General features: G+C 45.6%; 1 protein-coding gene across 7 annotated transcripts in view; it reads right to left on the reverse strand.

The window, feature by feature from the left end:
• Positions 1–26,647, reverse strand: part of LOC132805834 (RNA-binding motif, single-stranded-interacting protein 2-like) — a 339,644-nt gene that overhangs the window by 189,935 nt on the left and 123,062 nt on the right. For all 7 annotated transcript variants that reach the window (XM_060821132.1, XM_060821135.1, XM_060821130.1 and 4 more), the window contains exon 3: positions 9,539–9,597. In XM_060821132.1, the coding sequence (XP_060677115.1) occupies positions 9,539–9,597 (59 nt within the window). The remainder of the gene's footprint in view (positions 1–9,538; positions 9,598–26,647) is intronic.

Here is a 26,647-nt window from a genome sequence, read left to right on the forward strand (position 1 = left end):
AATTTTAAAAAGAATATGAATCCACCATAAACTCCCCACTGGGTTAGTTTGCAACACGGCCCTAAAAAGCAGGGAATTCCTTGCTGTAAAAAGAGGCTTGAGCACCCTTGGCTGGAAGGCCAATAGCATCAACACGAGCCTGAAGAAACGCCCAGTACTGCCATTAGTGCAAAGTGTTGCACTATATAGATGTGATTAAGGTGGACTCTTCAGAAAGGTGAGAGGAAGAGAACAGCTTTGAAAAGTGGGTGTGGTGCAGGACAGTCAGAATCAGCTGGATGAACAGCAAGATAAATGAGTGGGTTCAATCACATGGAAAGGCTCAGGAATCAAAATGGCTGTTCAGTCCAGTTGTGATATTAAAGAGTTAATTTGCTCTGCTGACCTGCAGGAAATTGGATGCCCTGAGGCTAGGATGAGATGCCTCTGACTTGCGGATAGATTGTAAGAAATTTACATTATCATCTCCTATTATTCAGAGCCATTTACATTGCCATTTCCTTGCCATTCAGAGCAATTTACATAGTCATCTCCTACTCTTTACATTTTCATCCCTTATTCAGAAATCAATAAGAACATTGGAATTTGACTATTCCCCTATAGTTACAAAAATATACAATTCACGCCAGATCTGGCCATTAAGGGATGATTTGCAGTCCATTGTTTCTGGAGATGATGTGGTCATTGTATTGTGTCCTGAGTGGCATGTGACTGTGAGGGAGTGGCTGGGGTTGTTTTTAGAGAATTACTGACTGTGATGTAAAGAGTTTGTATAAAGGAAGGACTGTTTCCTTCGTTCAGACAGTTTCCTTGGGCATGCTTCGCAGGCATGGCGAAGACGAATCAGGGTTTTTCCAAAGCTTGTATAATACTGTGCTTAATAAATTTTGCTCATTCACAGAAGTTGGCATTTGCGGTTGCATCAAGTGTATAAGAATCTTAGGAAAAAAGAACATAACACAGTGAGAGGGGAAACAAAGACTCAACAGCCTTTTCCTAGCAACAAGTGAAGCAGAAACTGAGGGGTAAGAAAGCCAGAGAAGAAGCAAGACAAATGGTGCTGGTCCCACAAAAGCTATGGTACAAATGACCAAGCAAACTGTGCAGAGTTTGGTGGTCATAGCAATAGGAGACATAGATATTGATCCATCCAAGCTAGCTTCAACCATAGGCCGAAATTGACATGATCCAAATTCAGCCATGGCCATGACAAAGCCTAGCTGAGCCAACCTACACAGATTGTTACAACCAAAAGGAACACTAGGCCCAGAATGATATATAAAATCTGGACTCCAGAGATTGAGAAACAAGTCATAGTTGTCCATCTTCCTCGTCATCCAATGATGCTCCAGCCCCAACTTTCTGAGACTCACAGTGGACAGGTGAAGGGCCTGGACAGTAACTCCAGAACCAACTTCTGACAGTTTGCTGCTGATCAAAGAGGGTCCAGATCAGATGCTGGGATGTCAGTCACTGGGTCAGGTTCTCCTCCTTCTGGTTACAATCCAATCCCCATTTGACTGCAACAAGACATGGTTAAAAGGGACAAAAGTGAATAAGGTAAACATTCCAGCCTCCACTGATGGTTCAGCAGTAATGAGCAGCATCATGTGACCTGGGTTAGTCCCAGGGTAGGGCCCTAATCTGTTACTGAGCCAGACAGCTGATGCAATTGACCTCAGTATCCTGAACCAGAGAGAAGGAGAAAAATAAGTCACGATTCTTGCTTCAGAGTTATCATTGAGTGATATGTCTGTGGTTTCTTTGTATTGTGGATATGCGTGCACATGACTGCTTGCGTGTACGAGATTGCACATGTTTGTGCACACTCGTGATTGCATGTCTGTACATGTGACTACGCGTTTGCTAGTGTGTGCACATGATTACATACATCTGGAGCATGCTTGTGTATGATTGTGTGTTTGCATGCATGTGCACGATTATATATTTTGCGTGCATGCTTGCATGTGTTTGCATGTGTGTACATGTAGCTGTGTGCATTTGCATGCACATCTACACATGCCAATCCTTGTCCATGCCCACGTCACATCCAGGTAACTACTTGACTGCATGTCAAGTAGACATTTACATACATGTTGATATGCTGGTTCCAGTGCCTGTTGATGTGTGATGTCAAGTCAGTGCATGCATGTTTCTCAAACTGGCCCCTGCTGCATAGAAACTCGGGTAAGATATCGTGGATGGATGCCAGCCAGGGAGCAAATACCAGCCAAAATGGAGGCAGAGAGCTGGTGGAGGCAGAGAGGAGGGCACATCAGGTGCCAAAAACTGGAGATCAAATAAGAGCAGCTTCCTCAGCCCCACTTGCAGATAAACATTGGGCTGGTCGAGTCTTCACATACAACATGACCAATAGCTGCCCAGTAAACATGAAAGTGGAAAGGGATGACTGACAGCCAGAAAATTAATAAGAGGGAAACGAGTTGTCTTCTTTCCTTCCACTTTTCCAGAATGGCCTATAGGAAAAACGAGCCCCATCACCACAGTTCAAACTTTGCTTTGTCAAGCCAAACCTGTGTATTTTAATGTGTTGGCCCTTTAAATTGTTTTGCATGTACTCACATCTTTGCAGAAAGGGCAGGTCAAACATCAGTGAGGTTTTTTTAAATGTGTATCCACGACTAGACCAGTATTTCAATTCAAGAATCCCAGAATGACTCATTCCAAAAAGCCATTTAGTCCATAGTGCCAATGCTGGCTTTTTAGTATGAAGTCAGTCAGCTTCCTCCACCATGGGGATCTATCTCAGTGATTTCTTTTAAAAGACAGAGGTGTTAGTTTAATATTCTTCAGATTCTTTTCATACTTGTTAATCTATGGGATATATTGCAGGTGAGGCTTGCAGTAATTAGACAAATGAGAGAGTAAACACCACATTTCTAAGCAAAACAAACTGAGATGCTGTACATGGCAACTTTGGACTCTACACAAAAGGTTAACAAATTTGATTGTTTTTATTACTATAAACCCATTTTAAACACAAGTGTTTTGAAGAGTGCAGTGATTGGAACAAGGTCAGCCAGGTAGACCTCATAGAATGAGTTCCCTGATTGGACCAGATGAACAGCCCCAATCAAGGAGCCTTGGTGGACATAAAAACAGCAGTGTCAGCAATTCTGCTCCCTTTGAGAGCTGGCTCAGTGTCAAAGACTCTCCATTTGTGTCAGGGGACTGACTCTGAGCTGGCTGCCCACATCCAGTGTGTACTGCTGCTGTTGGTTTCTGTTTTTATTTGGGGAACCTGATTCCTAAACAGGCAGAATTATATAGCCAGTTTGTTAACTGGTATTCCTTTTTTTATTGAGGACTGATTTACATCATCAATGTGTTACAAGTGTATTTCAGTTCTCATTAGGGAACTGTTGTTTCACCAGCTGGTTACAGCCTGTGTGTTACACTTTTCTTCCACTTTGAGAAAAGGACAATATTGGGTTTGTGGCAGGGCTTAGCCCTTGCACTCTGGTTTTCTTTCTTTTTCTTTTGCAGGTTTGTTTTCACTTCTTTTAGTGTTTGGACTGGGCTCCTGTGAGTCAACTGCACCTTTCCAGATGAACCGTTCCTGTGTGGGTAGGCCTGGCCCTCTGTGGGTGGACTAGGCCTCTGTAAAGACTGAACACCTGTGTGTGTGCTGGGAGGTGAACATCTGCTGCCTTCAGGAATGGACTCTGCCTTCGGGAGTTAACTGCCCCTTTACAATGTACCATGTCAATTTGAGTGGGCCTGGTTCTCTTATGGATGGACCAGGCCTCTATGGAGACTAAACATCTGTGTGTGTGTGTGCGCTGTGGGGTATGCATTTGCTGCTTTCAGGACTGGATTCTGCACATTGGACTGGACTCTGCCTTTGGTCGTCGACTCTGTTTCTGGTAATGGACTATGCATCCAGAAGGGAACTGTTATGGTAATGGACTCCTGTGTACCAGAGGGGACTCTGCTTTTGGTAACTGACTTCGCCTTTTTGCTTTATGGGTTTATCACCTGTACTGTCTTTTATGTCCCTGGGTCTGACAGGCCTTACTGAGCTGGGAGGCTCAGGTCGTCCTGAAAGCTGTCATCCCGAGAGCCAGAGGGTGGGTAAGTCATCCTACGAACCTGAAGGTTGGTAGGCTGTCCCGAAAGCTGAAGGGTAGGTAGGCAGCCCCGATGCCAGTAGCCCCGAGAGCCAGAAGGTGGGTAGACCGTTCTGAACGCTGTCGTCCCGAGAAAGGGTAATCGGGATGGGCTGTCCTAGAGGTAGTCGGAAGGTGTGTCAGAGCAGCTGAGCGCCAGAAGGTGCACAGGGGCAGGCCAAGATCTGGAAGGCTCGTGGGCTGCCCTGCACGCTGTCATCCCTGGGGAAGAGGACTGGCTGCCCTAGAGATGGCCGGAAGGTGTGTCAGGGTAGTCCACAGGCCAGATGGCGCATCGGGGTGGGTGAGCACCTAATGGTATGTAGGGGCAACCAAGAGCCGGAAGGCGGGTAGCCGTCCTCAGCGCTATCACCCCGGGCGGTGATAGAAAGGTGTGCCAGGGCAAACCAAGAACTGGGAGGGGCATGGGATGGACCGAGAGCCCGTAAGGGCTGCCTTAGAGTGGCCGGAAGGTGGGAGGGACTGGGGGGCTTTCTGGGGGTCTGTATTGTATGCACGGTTTCTTACGTAATTGGACTGTCTTATATGTCCTTGTCATTGGTACTGTTTTGAAATGATTGAAACTGGGATTTGAGGTTTGCCTCATTTCCTTGAAAACTGGTTGAACATTAGGGTTGGGGCTTGGCTTTGCCATTCCTCTCCCTTGTAAAATTGCTGTTTCTCTGTATACAGCTATTAATGTTAATTGTTTTGTAAACTGTGAATTGGTCAATAAAATTTTAAAAATAAACAGGAGGGTCAGAGGTTCTGTTCATTCTGAGAGCTGGATCAGCGTCAACGACTCTCCACGTGTAAAGAAAAGGTGACAGGGTACCTTTCAAAGAGGCCTTTATCAGCGGTAATCCAAGCTCATTAGCAAATAAGAGTCAACTCATTTTTATTCATTCATGATTTTGCAAAAAGGGAATCAAGCATTATAGGTAAAAGGCAGGAAAGTGGAGTTAAGGATAATCAAATCAGCCATAATCCCATTGAATGGTGGTGCAGATTCGATAGGCTAAATGGTCTAATTCTGCTCACCTATCTTAGGGGATACCATCCCTAAGTACCCTTAAATTGAAAGGTTTACTCAGGCCATTTCAGACGGCAGTTAAGAGTCAACCATATTGCTGTAAGTTTGGAGTCACATGTAGCCCAGGCAAGAATGGCACTTTCCTTCCCTAAAGGATATCAGTGCACCAGGTAGAGATTTGTAACAACTATGGTCACCATTAATTTTCAATTCTAGATTTACAAATTGAAAGTAAATTCCACCATTGGTGTGGTGAGACTTGGACTCCTATCCCCAAAGCATTAGTCAGTGACTTTACCACTCCGCTGACAGCCCTTCATAGAAAATTGACTGCATGCTAAGATTTTATACAAGATATATGGTAGGCAAGTTGTTGGAGGGAATTCTGAGGGACAGGATTTACATGTATTTGGAAAGGCAAGGACTGATTAGGGATAGTCAACATGACTTTGTGCGTGGGAAATCATGTCTCTCAAACTTGATTGAGTTTTTTGAAGTAGCAGAGGATTGATGAGGGCACAGCAGTGGATGTGATCTATATAGACTTCAGTAAGGCATTCGACAAGGTTCCTCATGGGAGACTGGTTAGCAAGGTTAGATCTCATGGAATACAGGGAGAACTAGCCATTTGGACTTGAACACAGAAGACAGAGGGTGGCGGTGGAGGATTGCTTTTCAGACTGGAGGCCTGCGACCAGTGGAGCGCCACAAGGATCGGTGCTGGGTCCTCTACTTTTCTTCATTTACGTAAATGATTTGAATATGAACATGGGGGTATAGTGAGTAAGTCTGCAGATGACACCACAATTGGAGGTATAGTGGACAGTGATGAAGGTTACCTCAGATTACAATGGGATCTTGATCAGATGGGCCAATGGGCTGAGGGATGGCAGATGGGGTTTAATTTAGATAAGTGTGAGGTGCAGCATTTTGGGAAAGCAAATCTTAGCGGGACTTATACACTTAATGGGAGGGTCTTAGGGAGTGTTGCTGAACATAGAGACCTTGGAGTGCAGGTTCATAGCTCCTTGAAAGTGGAGCCATAGGTAGATAGGATAGTGAAGGCGGCGTCTGGTATGCTTTCCTTTATTGGTCAGAGTATTGAGTATAGGAGTTGGGAGGTCATGTGGCCGTACAGGACTTGGTTAGGCCACTTTTGGAATACTGCGTGCAATTTTGGTTTCCTTCCTGTTGGAAGGATGTTGTGAAACTTGAAAGGATTCAGAAAAGATTTACAAGAATGTTGCCAGGGTTGGAGGGTTTGAGCTATAGGGAGAGGCTGAACAGGCTGGGGCTGTTTTCCTGGAGCATCGGAGGCTGAGGGGTGACCTTATAGAGGTTTATAAAATCATGATGGGCACAGATAGGATAAATAGACAAGGTATTTTCCCTGGCTTTGCGGGGGGGGGGGAAAGAGGGGGGGGGGGGGGAAAGAGGAGTCCAGAACTAGAGGGCATAGGTTTAGGTTAGGACAGGAAAGATATCAAAGGGACCTAAGGGACAATCTTTTCACGCAGACAGTGGTGCGTGTATGGAATGAGCTGCCAGAGGAAGTAGTGGAGGCTGGTATAATTGCAACATTGAAAAGGCACCTGGATGAGTATCTGAATAGGAAGGGTTTGGAGGGATATGGGCCAGGTGCTGGCAGGTAGGACTACATTGGTTTAAGATATCTGGTTGGCATGGATGAGCTGGACCAAAGGGTCTGTTTCCATGCTGTACATCTCTGTGAGTCTTTGACTCTAACCTGAGTGTTGGCAAACTGTATAGGCATCACCACTAACCTCGGACTTTTCCTTCCTTCACATTAACACTTTTTTTTTGGCATGACAGCAAATGTGGCAGGACCTTGGCTCCTGATCAGTGCACTCACCCCGCTGGAAAGTCTGGGTGTACCGAGGCCAGGTCAGCTCTGGGTTGCAAAGCTCCTCCAGTCAAATAGCTGAGAAGCACTCTCTCTTTTAAATGGACATAGTAAAGGATGGCAACGTTGAGTCATCGTTTAAATAAAAAGGTCATACTTTTTTTTCCTCCAAAAACATGCATGTATGGCTGCCAAGATCGTACAAAGTTTTAAATCATAACATTTACTTTTGTAAAAACAATTCATTAAATGCAGTATGACCAAATGAGAAAGACATTGTTTTGGAATTTAAAAGAAAAATCAATGGTTGCAGCAGACTGAACTCCCAAAAACAGCGGACAGTAAGGAATAATGTGGGGGAGGGTTTGGATTGGTGGGGGGGGGGGGGGGGGGCGGCATGGAGAACAGAAGGCCAGAGGTCAAATCTACCAATATTCCCATGGTGACGATTTGTGGGACATGTGGTAGGTTATTTGCTCTTTAATTACCACAAGCGTTGCCCCCGGGGCATTGAGTTCAAACCACCACAACTTTATTTGGATTGTCATATAGAACTGTTGTAAATTCTAAAATGGCCCACTCTGGTCACCCTCAGGAGGACTGAAGGTGAATCGACTCTCCCCATCCCCCCCAGCCCACTTTGGCTCGCCAACCTCAACAGGAAATGCTGCTGGAAGAACACCGAGTTCTATGTGTATAAATACTTGCACAGATGCTGTTACATGTTTCAGACAACTTTACTGCATACTCTCTCTCTCTCTGATTCTCTCCGCAACAAGCGTTGTCCACTGTGACCTCTCTGTGATCGACAGACAGCCAGAATCCGAGGAATGCGAGGCCTGTGAAAGCGTGTGCGTGTGCGTGTGTTTGTGTGAGAGAGAGAAAGAGAGTGAGCAAATGAGTGAGAGAGAACAGAATGATCTGCAAAGAACTGCATGTGAAGATCTCAAACCTGTGTTTTGCTGAGGATGAGAATGATACTTTCTGTGGGGTCAGTCGTGTAGGAGGGGAAGTGTGGAGGGTAAAGACAAAATATCAATGCAGTTTTGTGAGAAATAAAAAGGCCTTGCTTTTTTTTTTAAAAAAGTCATCTACTAAAACCTATTTGCAGACAAAGAACATTATTGTGGCACTCTTTGCTCTGCGGGATGTTTGCCAGCTCTCAGCTTCACACTAACGGAACTGTAGTTCATTCACCTCCACCACCCCCCCCCCAAAGCAATGACTGGAGAATCCTGAGCCTTTTCCCATGGAATAAGCAGCAAGGAAGCAAAGATTTTGAATCCTACCCTGCTCCCACTGAATGATGGTTCATGCAAACCATTTCAGGTTCAAATCATCCTCTCGATTCCCTGCCGTAACAGCACCAAGAATGCCCTACACTACACGGATCGCAATAGTTTAAGCAGCTAGTTCATTGCGACTTAGTCAAGAGGCAATTAGGGATGAGCAATATATGCTAACCCAGCAAGCAGCACCCACATCCTGTGAGAGCATAAAGAAAGGACAAGCATCGTTATCTGAATGGAGGCCAAATCTGTTTAGTTATCTGCAAACTTGAGCTCATTTGATATTTTACTAAGCAACATCCTAAAATACACTGAATCCTGTTCAGCCATCACACCTATACTCACTGAAGCTTGGTCTCGATTTTCACTCACATCAGGATTTCCAAATCCCTCCCCTCCCTATCTCTGTAAAGTCATCCATCCCTACAAACCTCCAAGCTCCTCCCAATTTCAAGTCACTAGGTGCCTTCAGCTGCCTGGGTATCAAGCTCTGAAATCCCCTCCCTTAACCTCTCCACCTCTGTCCCCTCTGAAAAATCCACCGTGACCAAAATTTGGCCATCTGTTCTCCCGTCTCCATTACATGTGACTCGGAACCGAATTTTGTAGCTGATAACACTTCTTTTGGGATGTTCAAACTAAAAGGCGCTATATCAATGCAAGTTGTTGTTACCACAATCCCCAAAGAAGGAGAATTTCATCTGAACATTTCAGTATCGTTGGCATCTCACTGAGCAACGTCAACCCATTTAAAAACTTGTTTGGACAGTACAGTAGCAGAAATTCCCACAGTATAAATACAGTTACCAGAGCAATTCACTCCACATTTTGCAATCAAAGCACAAGATCGCATTCCCTGTTATCACACACCTTGCTGATCTCAGGTCAAATCCAACTAGTTTGTTCAGATGACTGGCTGAAAACTCACATTAAAAACAAAATCGCAATGCAGTTATCTCACCTCAATGCAGATTACAACATCCCTTTACAATACTTAACCTCAGATTCCAACAAGGAACTGACGATAACTCCACAATTGCAATGGCTTCTCTGAGCTTCCTCACCTTCCATGCTAGCGCAGCTTAAAATCAGGGAATGCCAAAATTATGAATGATAGGTCTGCATCTGAGTGGGGGCAAGGGGTGGACAGTTGTGTCAAGGCTCCCTGCTTCAAGCTTCTAAGTCCTTTAATACCAAACAGTGGACAAGAACAGTCTCCTACCTTTGCACTTGTTGGTTGTCTTGTCCAGAATGGCCTTTGTGGAGACGATTTTACCATACCTGTCACAAAGAAAAGGACAATTCAGAAATTACGTAAATCAGCATTAAGGCCATTAGTCTCGGGTTGAGCCTCCAGGGGGAGCCCTGATAGAGAACTGTACTGTTATAAGTGGTGCATTTCAGGCAAGGGATTAAACCACAGCTCCATTTGCCAATCCTGAACTCCCCTGGCATTGTTTCAAAGAGGACCGGGAGATGAGGTGGCGCTCTCTAATCTTTTGACCAATAAGTGTCCCTCAGGCAACATTATAAAAGCAGATTATCTGGTCATTATCGTGTTGGAGCTTGCTGTGCACCAAATAGCTGTTGCGTTTCCCCCTACATTACACGTGCCTACACTTCAACAAGTATTACATTGACTGTAAGGAGCTTTAGCTCAGGCTGAAGTAGGTGTTATATAAATGCAAGCCTTCTGTTCTCTGTCAAGTCAATGCCAATTCAAAGTCTAGCTTTTGATTCGCTGGTTCAAACACATAATTGGTTTCTGAATGTTCTGATTTCCCATAATCCTCCTGTATAATTTTTAAAAATATTTTCCTACCCAGAAAATTGCTTTCTCTTTCAAATTCTTATGTGGGCCCACCCTGAGGGCTGCATTTCTCAACGTACGAGGTGGTCCCAATCACCATGTAGTCACCTGACCCCTCTTCCGTGACGCCTGAGTGACCCCTGCGTAAAGTTCATGGCCTCTTTCCACTGAGAAAACAACCAATGTCATAATGGACCACCCGTATTTTCCAACAAAGCTTTAACCAGCTGAGCATGCCTTCCTGCTGTGACACACATTAGAAAATTATGAAAAGTGGCACTATTGCTCAGTCTATGGACAATGAGACAAGAGATTAGCCTTTCGTCGATTAAAATGATTTTACTCAATTCCCCAACATAGTTCCAGTCAAAGATACTAAAATCCCATTTGTCCCAATTGGAGGGGTTGTGGTCTTACGTTAATGTCTCTGAGCTAATACTTCAGAGCACCAGCCTAAATGGTCTGGCAACGTGGATTCAAATCCTACAAGTTCATTTTCAAATTAAATTTTAAAATTAGCTTAGTGGCAACCATTATCAATTGCCATAAAACCTCATCTGATTCACTGATGTCCTTTAGGGAAGGAAATCTTCAGTCCTTACCTGGTCTGGCCAACATGTGACTCCAGACCACAAGCAATGTGGTTGACCCTTAACTGCCCTCTGGGCAATTAGGGATGAGCAATAAATACTGCCAAATCAGTGATGCCCACATCCTGTGAACAAATATAGCAAGAAAAATTATGTGTGGGGAAATGTATAAATGAGGTACCAAAAGGACCCTGGTCCAATTTTAAGTGTCACCTTTTGGGTGGAATGTGAAATCGAGGCCCTCTCCGGTGGATGGAAAGGATCCCAAAAAGGGACTGGGGAATCCTCCAGTGCTGCTTAACCAGCATCACTGAGCCATGTGTGCGAAAGAAACTGTTGCCATTACAACAGTGACTGCACTTCCAAAGGACCTTATCACCTGTGAAGCACTCCTTGTGTGGTATCCTAAACAATGGTGTACAAGGAGATATCAATTACTGTACACTCCATTCTCACACACCCATGTGACTGTCTGCACTGCTATCCCCAATCCCATCTCTCTGCTTCTGATATGTCCATATCCTATCCTCATGCACCATTCGCATCTCCTTAGGAACTGAAGCAGTCCAAGGTCGAATGCAGTGGGACCTGGACAATATCCAAGCTTGGCATGACAAGTAGCAAGTAACATTTGTGCCACACAAATGCTAGGCAATGACCAACACCAACAAAACACAATCTCACCATTGTCCCATGACATTTAATGACACTGCCATGACTGAAACATCCACTATCACCATCCTGGGGGTTACCATTGACCAGAAACACAACTTAACTAGCTATATAAATACAATGAATACAAGAGCAGGTCACAGAGGCTAGGCATACTGTGGTGAGCAACTCACCACCTGACTCCCCAAAGCCAGTCCACCATCTAGAAGGCACAAGTCAGGAGTGTGACAGAATACTCCCCACTTGCCTGGATGGATGTAGCTCCAACAACACTCAAGAAGCTTGACACCATTCAGTACAATGCAGCCCAATTGGTTGGTATTACATCCCTAAAGGAGGAGAAGGTGAGAACTGCAAATGCTGGAGATCAGAGTCGAGAGTGTGGTGCTAGAAAAGCACAGCAGGTCAGGCAGCATCCAAGAAGCAGGTGAATCAACATTTCAGGCATAAGCCCTTCATCAGGAATGATTAATTTCTGATGAAGGGCTTATGCCCGAAACGTCGATTCTCCTGTTCAGCGGATGCTGCCTGACCCGCTGTGCTTTACCAGCATCACAATCTCGACATTGGCGATGTATCACCGTTTCTTCAGTGTCGCTGGGTCAAAATCCTGGAATTCCCTCCCTAAGGGCATTGTGGGTCTACCGACAGCACACCGACTGCAGTGGTTCAAGAAGGCAGCTCACCACAACCTTCTCTAGGGGAATGAGGGAAAGGTTATAAATGCTGGGCCAATCAGTGACATGCATTACTCTGAATAAAGTAAAATTAAACACCCAAATCCACTTGATTAACACAGGAGAGGTCAAAGTAAGAACGAGAGAGACTGATACACAAAATAGCAGGATGCTCTCAGCAAGCCGAATAGTCCATTCTTCCTCAGATTTCTCATGTTCAAAGCAAGCAGTCTGCTTTGAACAATTCCCCCCTTCCTAGGAGGGAAAAGGTTACCAGAGTTAAATGAATCAGGAGCCTCTAAAAATAAATCTTGTCACGTGCAAAAATATTTCCTGTTCTCGTCAGCTACAGCCTCGAGAGTGCGTATAAATTTCCTGAATGACTCATTCAAGCAAAGGCATCCGTGTGATCTCATGCTCTTTCTCAATGGCTCGGTGTTCATTACAGTTTATTCTGGTGATTAATTGCACTGGTGGCCAAGTGCGTGCGAGAAGCCACAGACTGAACCAGGCTTGGTCTCCTGAACAGGAGGCAGCATCTGTCCCCTTTTCCCCTCGCTTTGTCATGCTGGCCACTGAGACCAGAGATCCGGGCACCACCAGCTCAGCCTCGGGCATGTTCGCTGGCTTGGGAAGCCTTCCCTTCACCGACACAACTTCAACGCCAAGGGATATCGCTGCCCAGCCCTGTATAACCCTTTGCGGCTCATCAGGGTTACAATTAAGCAAGCTAGAGCAGAATTTTAGTTGAGTGACCACCCCACCCCTTTTTATAGATTACAATGAATTCTACCAGATTACAGCAGAGTGACAGGCCATTTGGCCCCTCTGCTCTATGCTAGTGTTCATGCTGCATACAAGCCTCCTACCACCCTATTTTATCACACCCTTTGTTTCAATTATTTTCTCCCTTGTGTACCTGTTGCATGTTATCTCAGATAGAGTCATAGAGTCATACAGCACAGAAACAGACCCTTCAGTCCAATCAGCGTATGCCTACCACAATTCCCAAACCAAACTAGTCCCATGTGTCTGTGTTTTGTCTATATCCTTTCAAACATTTCTTATTCACATACTTAACTAAATGTCTTTTAAATGTTGTAACGTGTCCACATCCACTTCATCCTCTAAAAGTTCATTCCGCACATGAACCATTCTGTTTAAGAAAGTTTCCCCCTCATCTTGAAATCCCACACCCCAGGGAAAAGACACCTGCCATTCACCTTATCTATACCTCCTACGATTGCGCCCAAACTTGAATAAGCTGCTGGGTATTCTTTATGCCAGGCTCCACTGGCATCCAACTTCACATGTAGCCTCTGGCCCCCTCCCTTGGCCCACTGAGGGGGTCATGCCAGCAAGATTGGTCAAGGCAATGTTCAAAGAGTGTTTCTTGTTAGACAATTGCTACTGGGGTTGGAGTCTTTGATGATGCCAGTGCCACGCTGTAGTTGTCATCCTGTGCCAACCACCTTGCACCAACTGTACAAGCAAATCACCAGAGCCTGAACACTTGCCTCTGCCAATTTCACCCATTAACACTGATGACAGCAATGCCTGTCACTTGACTGAAAGCAGGGCTGGTTGATCTGGGCACCACATCACATCAGCCAATGCCTGGCACGCCTGGTTCCCAGCCGTGCCAAGAAGTTGGTCCATCTAGCTGCTGCAAACATCAACATCTGAAATGCCAGAGCAGCTTGAAGATGTCTGGGCACAGGCTTGAGGAGAATCTGCCTGCTGACTCAGCAAGAAGCAGTGTGGACATCATGTGTAGAGTCCTGTTTTAGTTTTCAAGCTAGCCTCTGGCCTTGTGGTGTGTAAAGTCTGCCCTCATCCTCTCAAATGCATCAACCAAAGCTCAATGTGAGCTCTAGGAGCAGCACTTCATCTAGTAGCCATTGTTAGTTACAAAACCAAAAGCAATAACCTCATCACATACCCATTGCATCGCTTCTCTTGGACAGCAGATAGTGGCAATAGCTCTACGTCCTTATGGTTTTTTTTATTTGATCCATTAGCATCCCCTTTTGTCTTGCACTGCAAACTCTTTGGTCACTTAATATCTCCTGCCTTCCATCCATCACAGACCATCCCTTGTTTCATCCTCTTATCTTCCTTTTAGTCTTATCACTGCCTCCTTACTGGTTTTAAATCTGTTCCATGTTGGCCTATTCTGATAGGTCCTTGACCTGAACACTCTCTCTCTCTCTCTCTCTCTCTCTCTCCCCACAGAGGCTGCCAGGCCCATCGAATGTTTTTATTCCTCTTTTTATTCCACCTTTTCAGTCTCTGCAGGATCATGCTCTTTTGCTGTGCCATTGCTGGTGACCTCCCCAAGAACCTGTGTTGCCAGCCAAATAAGTCACCACTATACAACAATGAGGGCGGAGATCAGGAAACAGGACCCCAAAAGAGAGACAGCAGACGTCTCTCTCTAGTGTGGGCATTGTTTCATAGTGGGTTCCCAGAATCTGTTGGCACCACTGAGGCTGCTGAACTCAACATAAGTGCCTTTCGCCTTGCTCTGTTCTGCTCCGATAAGATGCCTCACCTGTAAGCACACACACGTAGTGACACGGAGGCCGGATCGGAATTATGCCAGAAGGTAAGGCCGGCAGCAGCCCTCAGATAATATGAAGAATGTGGTTGAATGGGAGATTATCCATGTTGGTAGCAAAAACAGGATCTGAATGGGGCTAGTTGGGGGAATGGGGAAACGCAATGAGACCTGGGTGTCCTATGAGACATGCAGCAGCAGCAGGCGGGTAAGAATGCAAATGGTATGTTGGCTTTCATAGGGAGAGGATTTGAGTATAGTAGGGATATCTTCCTGCAATTGTACAGAGTCTTGGAATATTGTGTGCAGTTTTGGTCTACTTATCAGAGGAAGGATGTTCTGACAATGGAGTGAATGCAGCGAAGATTTACCAGACTGATTCCCGGGATGGCAGGAGTAACGTATGAAGAGAGACTGAATCAGTTAGGTCGGTATTCATTGGAATCTACATGAGGGACAAAGGCAGAGATGCCAATAAACTTCTAGGTTTAGACAAGGTAAATGCAGGAAGGATGTTCCCAATGAGTGAGGAGTCCAGAACAAAGGATCACAGTCCAAGGATACAAGTTAGGTAATTTAGGACTGAGATGGGGAGAAATGTCTTCGCCCAGAGAGTGGGGAGCCTGTGGAATTCTCTGTCACAGAAAGTAGTTGAGAAAGTCACAGAATGTTTTCAAGAAGGAGTTAGATATAGTTCCCAGGGCTAAAGGGATCCAAAGGTTTGGGGAGAAAGCAGAAGCAGGATACTGAGTTGGATGATCAGCCATGATCATATTGAATGGATGAGCAGTCTAGAAGGGCTGAATGGCCTACTCCTGCTTCAGTTTTCTTTGTTTTTCTGTTACTGAGCCAGTGTGTTCTTCCTGACCCTTACACCAGGGTATCTCTGTAGGATTACCAACTTTTGGGGCAGGATTACAGAGAGGTTAGTGCACTGACAAACCAGTCAACAAACCACAGCCAGACTGAAAAAAACAGAAACACAGCAGAACTAGAGAACAAACTGGTACTGGTTGCTGACAGCAAAACAACACCATGAGTAGGTACCATTAAATACAAGAACTGGATGACAAGTTAAAACAGCTTCAATGGCAAAATGGCAGGTGTTTCAAAATATCAGCAATATTTGAAAGAAAGCTTTCACTTTGAATACAATGGGACAACTGAAAGAGAACACCAAAACATTTTCATTTGTGAAAGCTGGAGTGGGGCTTACAGAAAGTGGGATAAGGTGAAGCCATGGCAACTGATGGCACACAGGCTGCTGGAATACTATTAGGGTATTCAGCCTCCGTTTTAATCAAGGAGGAAATAAGTAATTTATTTGATCTGGAGAGGGATCACAAGCATTTTGTCAAAGTAATGCATCACGACAGACATGGTCAAGTAGTTGTCTAAATGTAAAATAAATCTTGTTGAGGTCTCAGGGATCCTGTCAGTTGGCTGGCAAGCCAGAGAGAGACCCCTCTGTTTCTTCTGGAGAAGGCTAACCAAACCACATGCCAATCAGACAGTGCCAAGGGCATCAGTGAACACACCCCTAGAATCAAGACCCCAGAAGGATGTTCAGTCCAGAAAGATCCATCAGCCAATCAGAAGCTGGCAGGTTTTGCACTCAGAGGACCTAGGTCAAAGGTAAGCAATCAGCAAGTGGTTTTGGTTTGGGGGCCGCATGGAGTGAGGGGCAGAAAACAAGGGGGGGGAGCAGCTCCCAGTAAACACCGCTACTCCCACCCCTGCACCCGATGTCCAGTCCCTTGATCAGGCCCTGATTGCCCTTGATCAAGGAAACCCCACCGTGGTCCTCAGGTATGCAGTTATCAGGAATGCCATATGGTGATAGGCCCACCTGTAGCTATAAATGTGTTGCTGGTCAAAGCACAGCAGGCCAGGCAGCATCTCAGGAATAGAGAATTCGACGTTTCGAGCATAAGCCCTTCATCAGAAGGGCTTATGCTCGAAACGTCGAATTCTCTATTCCTGAGATGCTGCCTGGCCTGCTGTGCTTTGACCAGCAACACATTTTCAGCTGTGATCTCCAGCATCTGCAGACCTCATTTTTTACTCGAAGATTTTAACCACCTGTAGCTATGATAATCCCAGGAGGAGGCTCTTGAGTGTTTATTAATTGGCTACTTAAGACATTCCTGATGAAGGGCTTATGCCCGAAATGTCGACTCTCCCGCTCCTCAGATGCTGCCTGACCTGTTGCACTTTTCCAGCACCACACGTTTTGACTCTCAACTCCAGCATCTGCAGTCCTCACTTTCCCCTACTTAAGGACCTCAATTAGCAATGGGCTCAGAAGGTCAAACACGACCCCTCCTGCCTACAAATTAATTCTGGTTGAAGTGGAAAGTTAGCAAGGTTTAGGTGTGGTACCATCCTGCCTCATGAGATGCCCTTTCTGTCTCCAAGCTTACTGCCTTCAGGACTTTGTCCCTAGATACATGAATTAAGTGAGGAACCTCAATCCTAATCTTCTAGAAGTACCAGAACATTGGCAAGACTACACAGCGACTGGGGAAAAGCAGGTGTTCCTCCCAGTTTTAACAGCAGCAGCCAGGAACAACCCAGGAGATTACTGACCCATGAAACTTGGCAACCACTGTGGTTGAGTTATACAAACACTTAGCAGAGATAAGTTCGCGGTGCATCTGTTTAGAAAGCAAAATCAGAAAAGAGAAAGACAACGTGAATTCATGAAGGGGAGGTTATGACGTGTAACTTACTGGTTTTCTTTGAGAGTGTGACAAAGGAGCTGGACAGAGTTAATGCAGTGGATGAGGTGTACTTGGATTGCAGTACGGCCTTTTTGACACAGATCCTCTGGAGAGACTGGTACTGAAAATAAAAAAGAGCGGGAATCAGTGGAAGTATTGTATCATAGATATGTAAGTGGTTGAATGAAAGAACCCAGAGGGGAACTTGTACAAGGTGTTGTCGTCAACCAGGGGCAATGTTCTCTGTGAGGCCTACCAGGATCTGCTTTGAGATTAATCTTGACTGATCCTTTCATGAAGGACCTGGAGGTGGCAGATGCTCCAATGCAGGATGAGCTCTGGAGATACTTGAAATGGGCAGAGAGTTGGCGAATGATGTTGGAAAATGTGAGAACAGGAACTACAGGGAGGAATGAGGAGTGAAACGGAAAGCAAAGAATGTCCTCGTGGAGGTGTGGGCAATCACTCAGTAGCTCAGAGTGAAGCCAATCCACTGTTGGAGTGCACAAAAAGATTAACAGATTGAAGGAACTGATGTTCCCTAGAAGATGTGTGAAGATGTTCAGTCCGGCAGCCATCATGTGCCTTGCAAGCAGGTTGAACATTAGTCATGGCCCCTGTAAGATATGTACAGTTAGTCATGTGTCAGTCTTAAAAGGGCCATAGCGCACACAAATTTGAGGCAACACTGATGGCAATCCTACCTCCATATAAACCATTCTCCAACCTCCAAATACTGTGTACAATTACTTTTTAAAACTTTTGTATTTACTTTCTCTTTAGCCTTCCTAGACCCCTCTCTTTGTCATTGTGCCTCCTCTCCTTTCTCTTCTCCTGCACTGTACCCTTCTGAATCCCCCAACACTCACCCTTTAGTGCTCCCTTGGTACTGTAGCTCTCCTGTGGCTATCCCAGATTCGACCCCCACTCAGACTAAATTGGCAGTTTCCTTCTTCATTCTCTGTAAGGCACCTGTCGAATGCAGCAACTTCAGCTGCCCACTTTCCACTCTCTCCCTCTCACACCAGCCTTCCAGACATGTGTGCCCACTGATGCCTGATTCTGACAACCTTCTCCTCATCCAACTCACCTCTGGTAATACATCCCCTGTAGATCTCTGCCAGAAGGTAAATTCCCAGCACGTCACAGTCAGTAATCTTCATCTGGTGGCCTAACCTGCAGCAAATCGCCTTCCTTCACTGATCAACACTGGCTCTCAGTCAGGTTTACTCAATTTTAAAATTGCCTTTCCAATTTCATTAAAACATGCTTCAGGTGTGCATTTACATAGCAACTTGCATGACCACCAGACTGGTCACAGTGCTTCCCAGGCAATGGAGTACCTTTTTGAAGTGTTATTGTGGCAAGTACAGAATCCAGTTTGCACCCAGCAAACTGCCACAAGCAGCAATGTCATCATCTGATTCTCTCTTTTTTGTGTGTGTCATGCTGATCGATGTTGCTCAGAGCACAGGAGACAATTGCCCCGCTATCCTGCAAATGCCAGTACAGCAGGCCAACAGGGCACCAGGTTAAGGTCATAAATGGCTGACAACAGCTCGGGCAGTGCAGCAGTTCCACAGTCAGCCTAGACTGTTGTGCTCCAGCCTCTAGAGTGGGGAATTGAGGCTTGAGCCTGGTATTTCCGATCTACACATAAATTCATAGTCCCATGGAAGAAGGGCAAGGGACCCTCCTTGAGGTCCTGGCCAATCCTCAAGCCCCGACCAACGAGATCCCCCTCCCCTCCCAAGACTATTCCAGACTAATTGGTCATTCATCTCATTGAAGGTTATGGGATCTTACTGTATGCAAAATGGCTGCCGCCTTATCCACAGCTTGTGGGCTTTTCAAAGCAGAGCATTGCCTATAAGGCGTTTAATTACGTTGGAGCGATGCAATTTCTAAAATGTCCTTACCTTCAATGATGTACCTAGAATTAATTAAGAGTGCTATGGTGACACAATGGTTAGCACTGCTGCCTCAGCAGCAGGGACCCGGATTCAATTCCAGCCTTGATGATTTGCCCCATGTCTGCACGGGTTTTCTCTGGGTGCTCCCGTTTCCCTCAGGGATGTGTTAGTTATGTGCATTAGCCATGCGAAATGTGGGGTTACAGAGGGTAGGGGGATGGGTCTGTGTGAGATGCTCTTTGGAGTGTCAGTGTGGACAGAGTCAGAGTCATAGAGTCATAGAGATGTACAGCACAGAAACTGACCCTTCGGTCCAACTCGTCCATGCCAACCAGATAACCCAACCCAATCTAGTCCTACCTGCCAGCACCCGGCCCATATCCCTCCAAACCCTTCCTATTCAGATACGCATCCAGATGCCTTTTTAATCTTGCAATTGTACCAGCCTCCACCACTTCCTCTGACGGTTCATTCCACACACATACCATCCTCCGCGTGCAAAAGTTGCCCCTTAGGTCCCTTTTATATCTTTCCCCTCTCATCCTAAACCTATGCCCTCTAGTTCTGGACTCCCCCACCCCAGGGAAAAGATCTTGTCTGTTTACCCTATCACTGTCCCTCATGATTTTATAAACCTCTATAAGGTCACCCCACAGCCTCCGATGCTCCAGGGAAAACAGCCCCAGCCTAGTCAGCCTCTCCCTAGAGCGCAAATCCTCCAACCCTGGCAACAGCCTTGTAAATCTTTTCTGAACCCTTTCAAGTTTCACAACATTCTTCTGATAGGAAGGACACCAGAATGGCACGCAATATTCCAAAAGTGGCCTAACCAATGTCCTGTACAGTTGCAACATAACCTCTCAACTCCTGTACTCAATACTCTGACCAATAAAGGAAAGCATACCAAACGCCTTCTTCACTATCCTATCTACCTGCGACTCCACTTTCAAGGAGCTATGAACCTGCTCTCCAAGGTCTCTCTGTTCAGCAGAATTCGCTAGGACCTTACCATTAAGTGTATAAGCCCTGCTAAGATTTGCGTTCCCAAAATGCAGCACCTCGCATTTATCTAAATTAAACTCCATCTGCCACTCCTCAGCCCATTTGCCCATCTGATCAAGATCCCACTGTAATCGGAGGTAACCTTTTTCGCTGTCTACTACACCTCCAATTTTGGTATCATCTGCAAACTTACTAACTATACCTTTCATGCTCACATCCAAATCATTTATACAAGTGACGAAAAGTAGTGGACTCAGCACTGATCCTTGTGGCACTCCACTCCTTGTGGTCACAGGTCTCCAGTCTGAAAAACAACCCTCCACCAACACCCTCTGTCTTCTATGTTCAAGCCAGTTCTGTGTCCAAGTGGCTAGTTCTCCCTGTATTCCATGAGATCTAACCTTGCTAACCGGTCTCCCATGGAGAACCTTGTCAAACACCTTACTGAAGATTTGCCCTCATCAATCCTCTTTGTCACTTCTTCAAAAAACTCAATCAAGTTTGAGACATGCTTTCCCACGCACAAAGCTATGTTGACTATCCCTAATCAGTCCTTGCCTTTCCAAATACATGTACATCCTGTCCTTCAAGATTCCCTCCAAAAACTTGCCCACCACCGAGGTCAGGCTCACCGGTCAATAGTTCCCTGGCTTGTCCTTACCACCTTTCTTAAACAGTGGCACCACGTTAGCCAACTTCCAGTCATCCGGCACCTCACTTGTAACTAATGATGATACAAATATCTCAGCAAGATGCCCAGCAATCACTTCCCTAGCTTCCTACAGAGTTCTCGGGGACACTTGATCAGGTCCTGGGGATTTATCCACTTTTATTTGTTTCAAGACATCCAGCACTTCCTCCTCTGAAATATGGACATTTTTCAAGATGTCACCATGTATTTCCCTATATTCTATATCTTCCGTGTCCTTTTCCACAGTAAATACTGATGCAAAAAACTCGCTTAGTATCTCCCTCATCTCCTGCGGCTCCACATAAAAGCCACCTTGCTGATCTTTGAGGGGCCGTATTCTCTAGGAGAAAGTGAGGACTGCAGATGCTGGAGATCAGAGCTGAAAATGTATTGCTGGAAAAGCACAGCAGGTCAGACAGCATCCAAGGAGCAGGAGAATCAACGTTTCGGGCATGAGCCTGAAGAAGGGCTCATGCCCGAAACATCGATTCTCCTATTCCTTGGATGCTGCTTGACCTGCTGCGCTTTTCCAGCAACACATTTTCAGGGCTGTATTTTCTCCCTAGTTACCCTTTTGTCCTTAATGTATTTGTAAAATCTTTGGATTCTCCTTAACTCTATTTGCCAAAGCTATCTCATGTCCCCTTTTTGCCCTCCTGATTTCCCTCTTAAGTATACTCCTATGGCCTTTTATACTCTTCTAAGGATTCACTCGATCTATCCTGTCTAGACCTGACAATATGCTTCCTTATTTTTCTTGACCAAAATCACAATATCTCTAGTCATCCAGCATTCCCTATACCTACCAGCCTTTCCTTTCATCCTAACAGGAACAGACTGTCTCTGGACTCTCGTTATCTCACTTCTGAAGACTTCCCATTTTCCAGCTGTCCCTTTACCTGCGAACATCTGTCCCCAGTCAGCTTTTGAAAGTTCTTGCCTAATTCCATTAAAATTGGCCTTTCTCCAATTTAGAACTTCAACTTTTAGATCTGGTCTATCCTTTTCCATCACTATTTTAAAACCAATAGAATTATGGTCACTGGTCCCAAAGTGTTCCTCCACTGACACCTCAGTCACATGCCCTGCCTTATTTCCCAAGAGTAGGTCAAGGTTTGCACCTTCTCTAATTGGTACATCTACTTACTGAATAAGAATATTTTCTTGTACATGCTTAACAAATTCCTCTCCATCTAAATCCTTAGCACTATGGTAGTCCCAGTCTATGTTTGGAAAGTTAAAATCCCCTACCATAACAGCCCTATTATTCTTAAAGATAACTGAGATCTCCTAACAAATCGGTTTCTCAATTTCCTGCTGACAACTAGGGAGTTTATAATACAATCCCAATAACGTGATCATCCCTTTCGTATTTCTCAGTTCCACCCAAATAACGTCCCTGGATGTATTTCCAGGAATATCCTCCCTCTGCACAGCTGTAATGCTATCCCTTATCGAAAATACCACTCCCCCTCCTCTCTTGCCTCCCTTTCTATCCTTCCTGTAGCATTTATATCCTGGAACATTAAGCTGCCAGTCCTGCCCATCCCTGAGCCATGTTTCTGTAATTGCTATGATATCCCAGTCCCATGTTCCTAACCATGCCCCGAGTTCATCTGCCTTCCCTGTTAGGCCCCTTGCATTGAAATAAATGCAGTGGTTTATGTTTGCATGCCTCAATCCATAAGCAACTACATTATAGGTCACATGACAATGGTTGGTCACAGTGTGCAAGTCCCTGTAGCCTTTGCAGAGTCATAAGCATTTGTACACCTCAATGCATCCTATTGAATATACACACAATGGGCAATTTGACCTTCTCTTCCTTCTCACTGCCCCAGAACGATCTGTAGGGGCTGGCTTATCATCGACCGTTTTGGACACACTGTCACAAGAAGGGAGACTCAGCCTAGCTGGTGGCACTCACAGGCGGGCAACTGATACCAGGAAAAATTATCAGCAGCAAGCATCTGGAGGCAATGCCCACAGGGATGAATCACAGATGTGTTGAAAGGGATAACAAGGAGGGAGGAAGAAGTTGAGGTTAAGTTGTGGGAGGAGGCTCATGTGGAGCAGAAACACCAGTATGAACTAAATGGGCTGAGTGGCCTATATCTGTGCTCTAACTATTGCGTGATTCACCCAGTCACTAATTCCCATTGGCATGGCTTAGCTGTGTTTGCTGCAGGTGCTGACACAGTGATGATGGAAATCATTTCCGTATGTAATTTAGTGACTGGGAGGTACACTATGTCACGCTCTGAGGATATGAGAGGCGACACAGAAACGCGAGTCATTTCCCTCTTCCAAAGGCTAGTTCAAAAAAAATGTGCTGTCGATGAGGAATGCTGTCAAACCAGGCTGTGAACGCAGTAAGTGGAACTTGTGCCCACTCACATGACAGATTCTAACAGTCACATCTTGCAACTGACTGTACTTGCAGTGTGCTGTATTTCTCTTGTAGCTCATTCTCCAGAGGATGGAAGCTCATTATAGCTACTGACACAGGCTCCAATTTTCCCTCCTGCACAAGGTCCCAGCTCTTTCCCCACACTCAGAAAGCACTTCATTGGTTGGGAAGCATTTTGGGATGTCATGGGTGCAATGCCAGTGCAGCCCATCTCTGTTAAGCAGGTGACCCCCACTGACACCAACACTTCCCCTTCCTCACACAAGCCGATGAGTCACTCCCAGCATCACTCTGCACATATGGGACAAAGGTACTGAACACGGGCCAGATGTTCAGCTGCAGGGGCATCACAGCTGTGCCTGAGCCAGTCCTCACCTGACTTCAGCACCTCAAGACTCTCCAGTAGACGGTGTGCAGATGGGGGTTACTAAGAGGGTCAAACGTGGTCAAAATTATTTGGCTGGTCTTCTGTTATTCTCTCACACTCCTCTCTAACCATCAGCTCCATCCTCTGCTCTACCCCCCAGCAGTAGATACATGAGTGCCCATTGCAAAGCCCTTACTGCATCCCTGTCGGCACTGGGCAACTTGGCACTGGCATGGCATCAAGCCTTCAAACTACAGACACCAGCTCAACACTGGCCTTCAGTTTTAGCTCACTGTCAGTGCCATCTGTGGCAGTAAAGACACGGTCCCACACGTCAAAGAGGGTGGTGCTAAAATGAGGCCTCATTCCTGATGGAGAGCTTATGCTCAAAACGTCGATTCTCCTGCTCCTTGGATGCTGCCTGACTCTTCTGCTGTGCTCTTCCTGCCCCACCACAGCCCTCAAGCAAACCTCTCCACGATGGGCTTGCTCCCACAACTACAGCCCCATCCTGCTTTCTGTCTTTAGCCATTCTGCTGGCTTTTCTCATCCTGGGGACTGCTCCCCCGGACTCCCTGGTGTCACAGACTATCCCACTTGGTGGGCGGCCTCTCTTTGCATCAAACAAAAAAATCCCTCAAACAAGGCCCTGCCAGTAAATTTATCAGAAGCTCCACAATCTCAACTTCCAACAGAGGCCAATCTCATTCAGTACATATCACGGCAAAAGGGTCTGACCTTTTCCAAGTTAATTGTTGGAAGGCAGGATCACCCAGGAGATGGACCAATAGCAGTGTGTTGGCAATGGGAGGGTCATGTGACTCGAGTTCCAGCAGAACATCAAAGCAGGGTTGGTAATTCTACTTCTCACGCCAATGCAGGGGCAGCAAAGTGGCTAGCACTGCTGCCTCACAGTGTGAGGAACCCGGGTTCTATTCCACCCTCGGATGACTATGTGGCATTTGCACATTCGCCCTGTATCTGCGTGGGTTTCCTCTGGGTGCTCCTATTTCCTCCCACCACGATGTGTAGGTCAAGAGGATTGGCCATGGGGAATGTAGAGTTATTAGGATAGGGCAGGGGGTGGGATGCTATTTGGAGGGTCAATGTGGACTTGATGGGCTGAATGACCTGCTTCCACACTGTAAGGAGTCTATGTTATATGTAACAGCAGGCCTCTCCCCACTATCAGAAGGGCAGCTGTGTGCCAACGATACAAGACGCTGTGGAGATGGCATTGCACTGTACAGAAGGGGAAAATCTCGGGTTTGATCCCATTTGGCAATGGGATCAACGCCATTGGTCAGGAGTCACATGGGCGGGGTTATCCTGCAAGTTTCCTCTCCTCGAAACGCCAGACTGTGCCACCCACAACTGAAGAAGATTGGCCACCTGGGCAAGGTGGGTGGGGAGGAGAGCTGGCACAAGGCTTGGCAGCCCAAAACAAGGCAGTGAGGAGGAGGTTATGAGGGATAAGCACGGAATAAATATGATTGTGAGTTATAAAGAGTATACCCAAGAGGTTTAAAAACAAAACAGGGCAAAGAACAAGAAACAGTACAAATCATGACCAGGTCAGGTAGTATTGGTGGAGAGAAAAACTGTTAACATTCCAAGTGAAAACGACCTTTCAACAGGTTAATGTAAGGTCCTCCATAAATGCTGATAGACCTGCTGAGTTTCTCTGGCAGCTTTTTTGTCTTAGCTCAGATTTCCAGCTTCCACAGCATTTTGCTTTGTATGTTAAACTAAGATCCCTTCAGTTCACCATCTCAGCCACTCCTCCCTGATGAATACAATCTCAACTTTATTGGAAAGTGCCAGATTATGGGAGTATGCTGGAGTTTGAGTGATAATCAAACTTGGGACTGGGATAACAAAAAAAAAATCAATTATTTGCATCAATCCCACAAATATTCTTACAGTCTTTCTGTGCTGTAACAGCAAGAGCCAGCTGTGACAAGCAAGGCTGTATCACAACATGCATGAAGGCATGCATGTACATCATACACACATTTTCACTAACACAAACATGCATTAACACACACAATCACTAATGCACCTACACACACACACACACACACACACACACACACACACACACATCACCCTTTCCCTTTCTTGAACAGCATTCAACTTGACTGAAATCTCTTCGTTTTTAACTTTTACCTATCACTTTATGCAATCTTCAGTTGTCAATTCCTTTTTGTCTTATTTATAGTCCAGAAGCATTTTCCTTCCAACATTGTCGGCTCTGCCTTCAGTCATGTGATTTCATACACTTCCCTCCCCGAACTCCTTGCCTTCTCTTCTTTAAGCACACCTCTTTAGTCACCTGTTTCATTGGCTAGGAGTCCATCTTGCTCTGTTTTCTCTCTGTGAAGGATGCTTCAATTTATGTTATATTTACGTTATCAATATATAAATATAAGCTAATGTCGTTTCAGTGTGCTCCCTATTTATTCTTGATTCTATGAGTGAGATAGAGAAGCAGTCAGGGTACTTTTTGAACTATTTGCTATAAGGGATTTTTGGACAGAATTGCTTGGCACAGTAAACAGGCATTTAGGCCTACTGGCTGAGGCAGCAAACAAGTCTCCTCCCTACCTCACCCAATCAGCATTTTTCTCTCCCTAAAATAGTCCTTTTGCCTGAGACAGCAATATCTATGCTATTCCTCTGACCTAGTGTCCTATATGCACTGCTCATCTGTGGTGAAAATTGGGTAATCACTTCGCCGAACATTTCTGTTACACCCTCAAACATAACCCTGATTTTCCCCTGTGGCTCACCACTTCCAAATCTTCTCCCGTACCTGCTCAAAGCTTTCAGCCTTTAGCTGTTTTTGCAATGTTCCAAATAAGCTTTAGGAGCAGACCCTCATTGTTCTCCAGGGCAGTCCCTGAGCTTCTGCAT

The sequence above is a fragment of the Hemiscyllium ocellatum genome, chromosome X, assembly GCF_020745735.1.
Source record: "Hemiscyllium ocellatum isolate sHemOce1 chromosome X, sHemOce1.pat.X.cur, whole genome shotgun sequence".
NCBI classification, from domain to species: Eukaryota; Metazoa; Chordata; class Chondrichthyes; order Orectolobiformes; family Hemiscylliidae; genus Hemiscyllium; species Hemiscyllium ocellatum.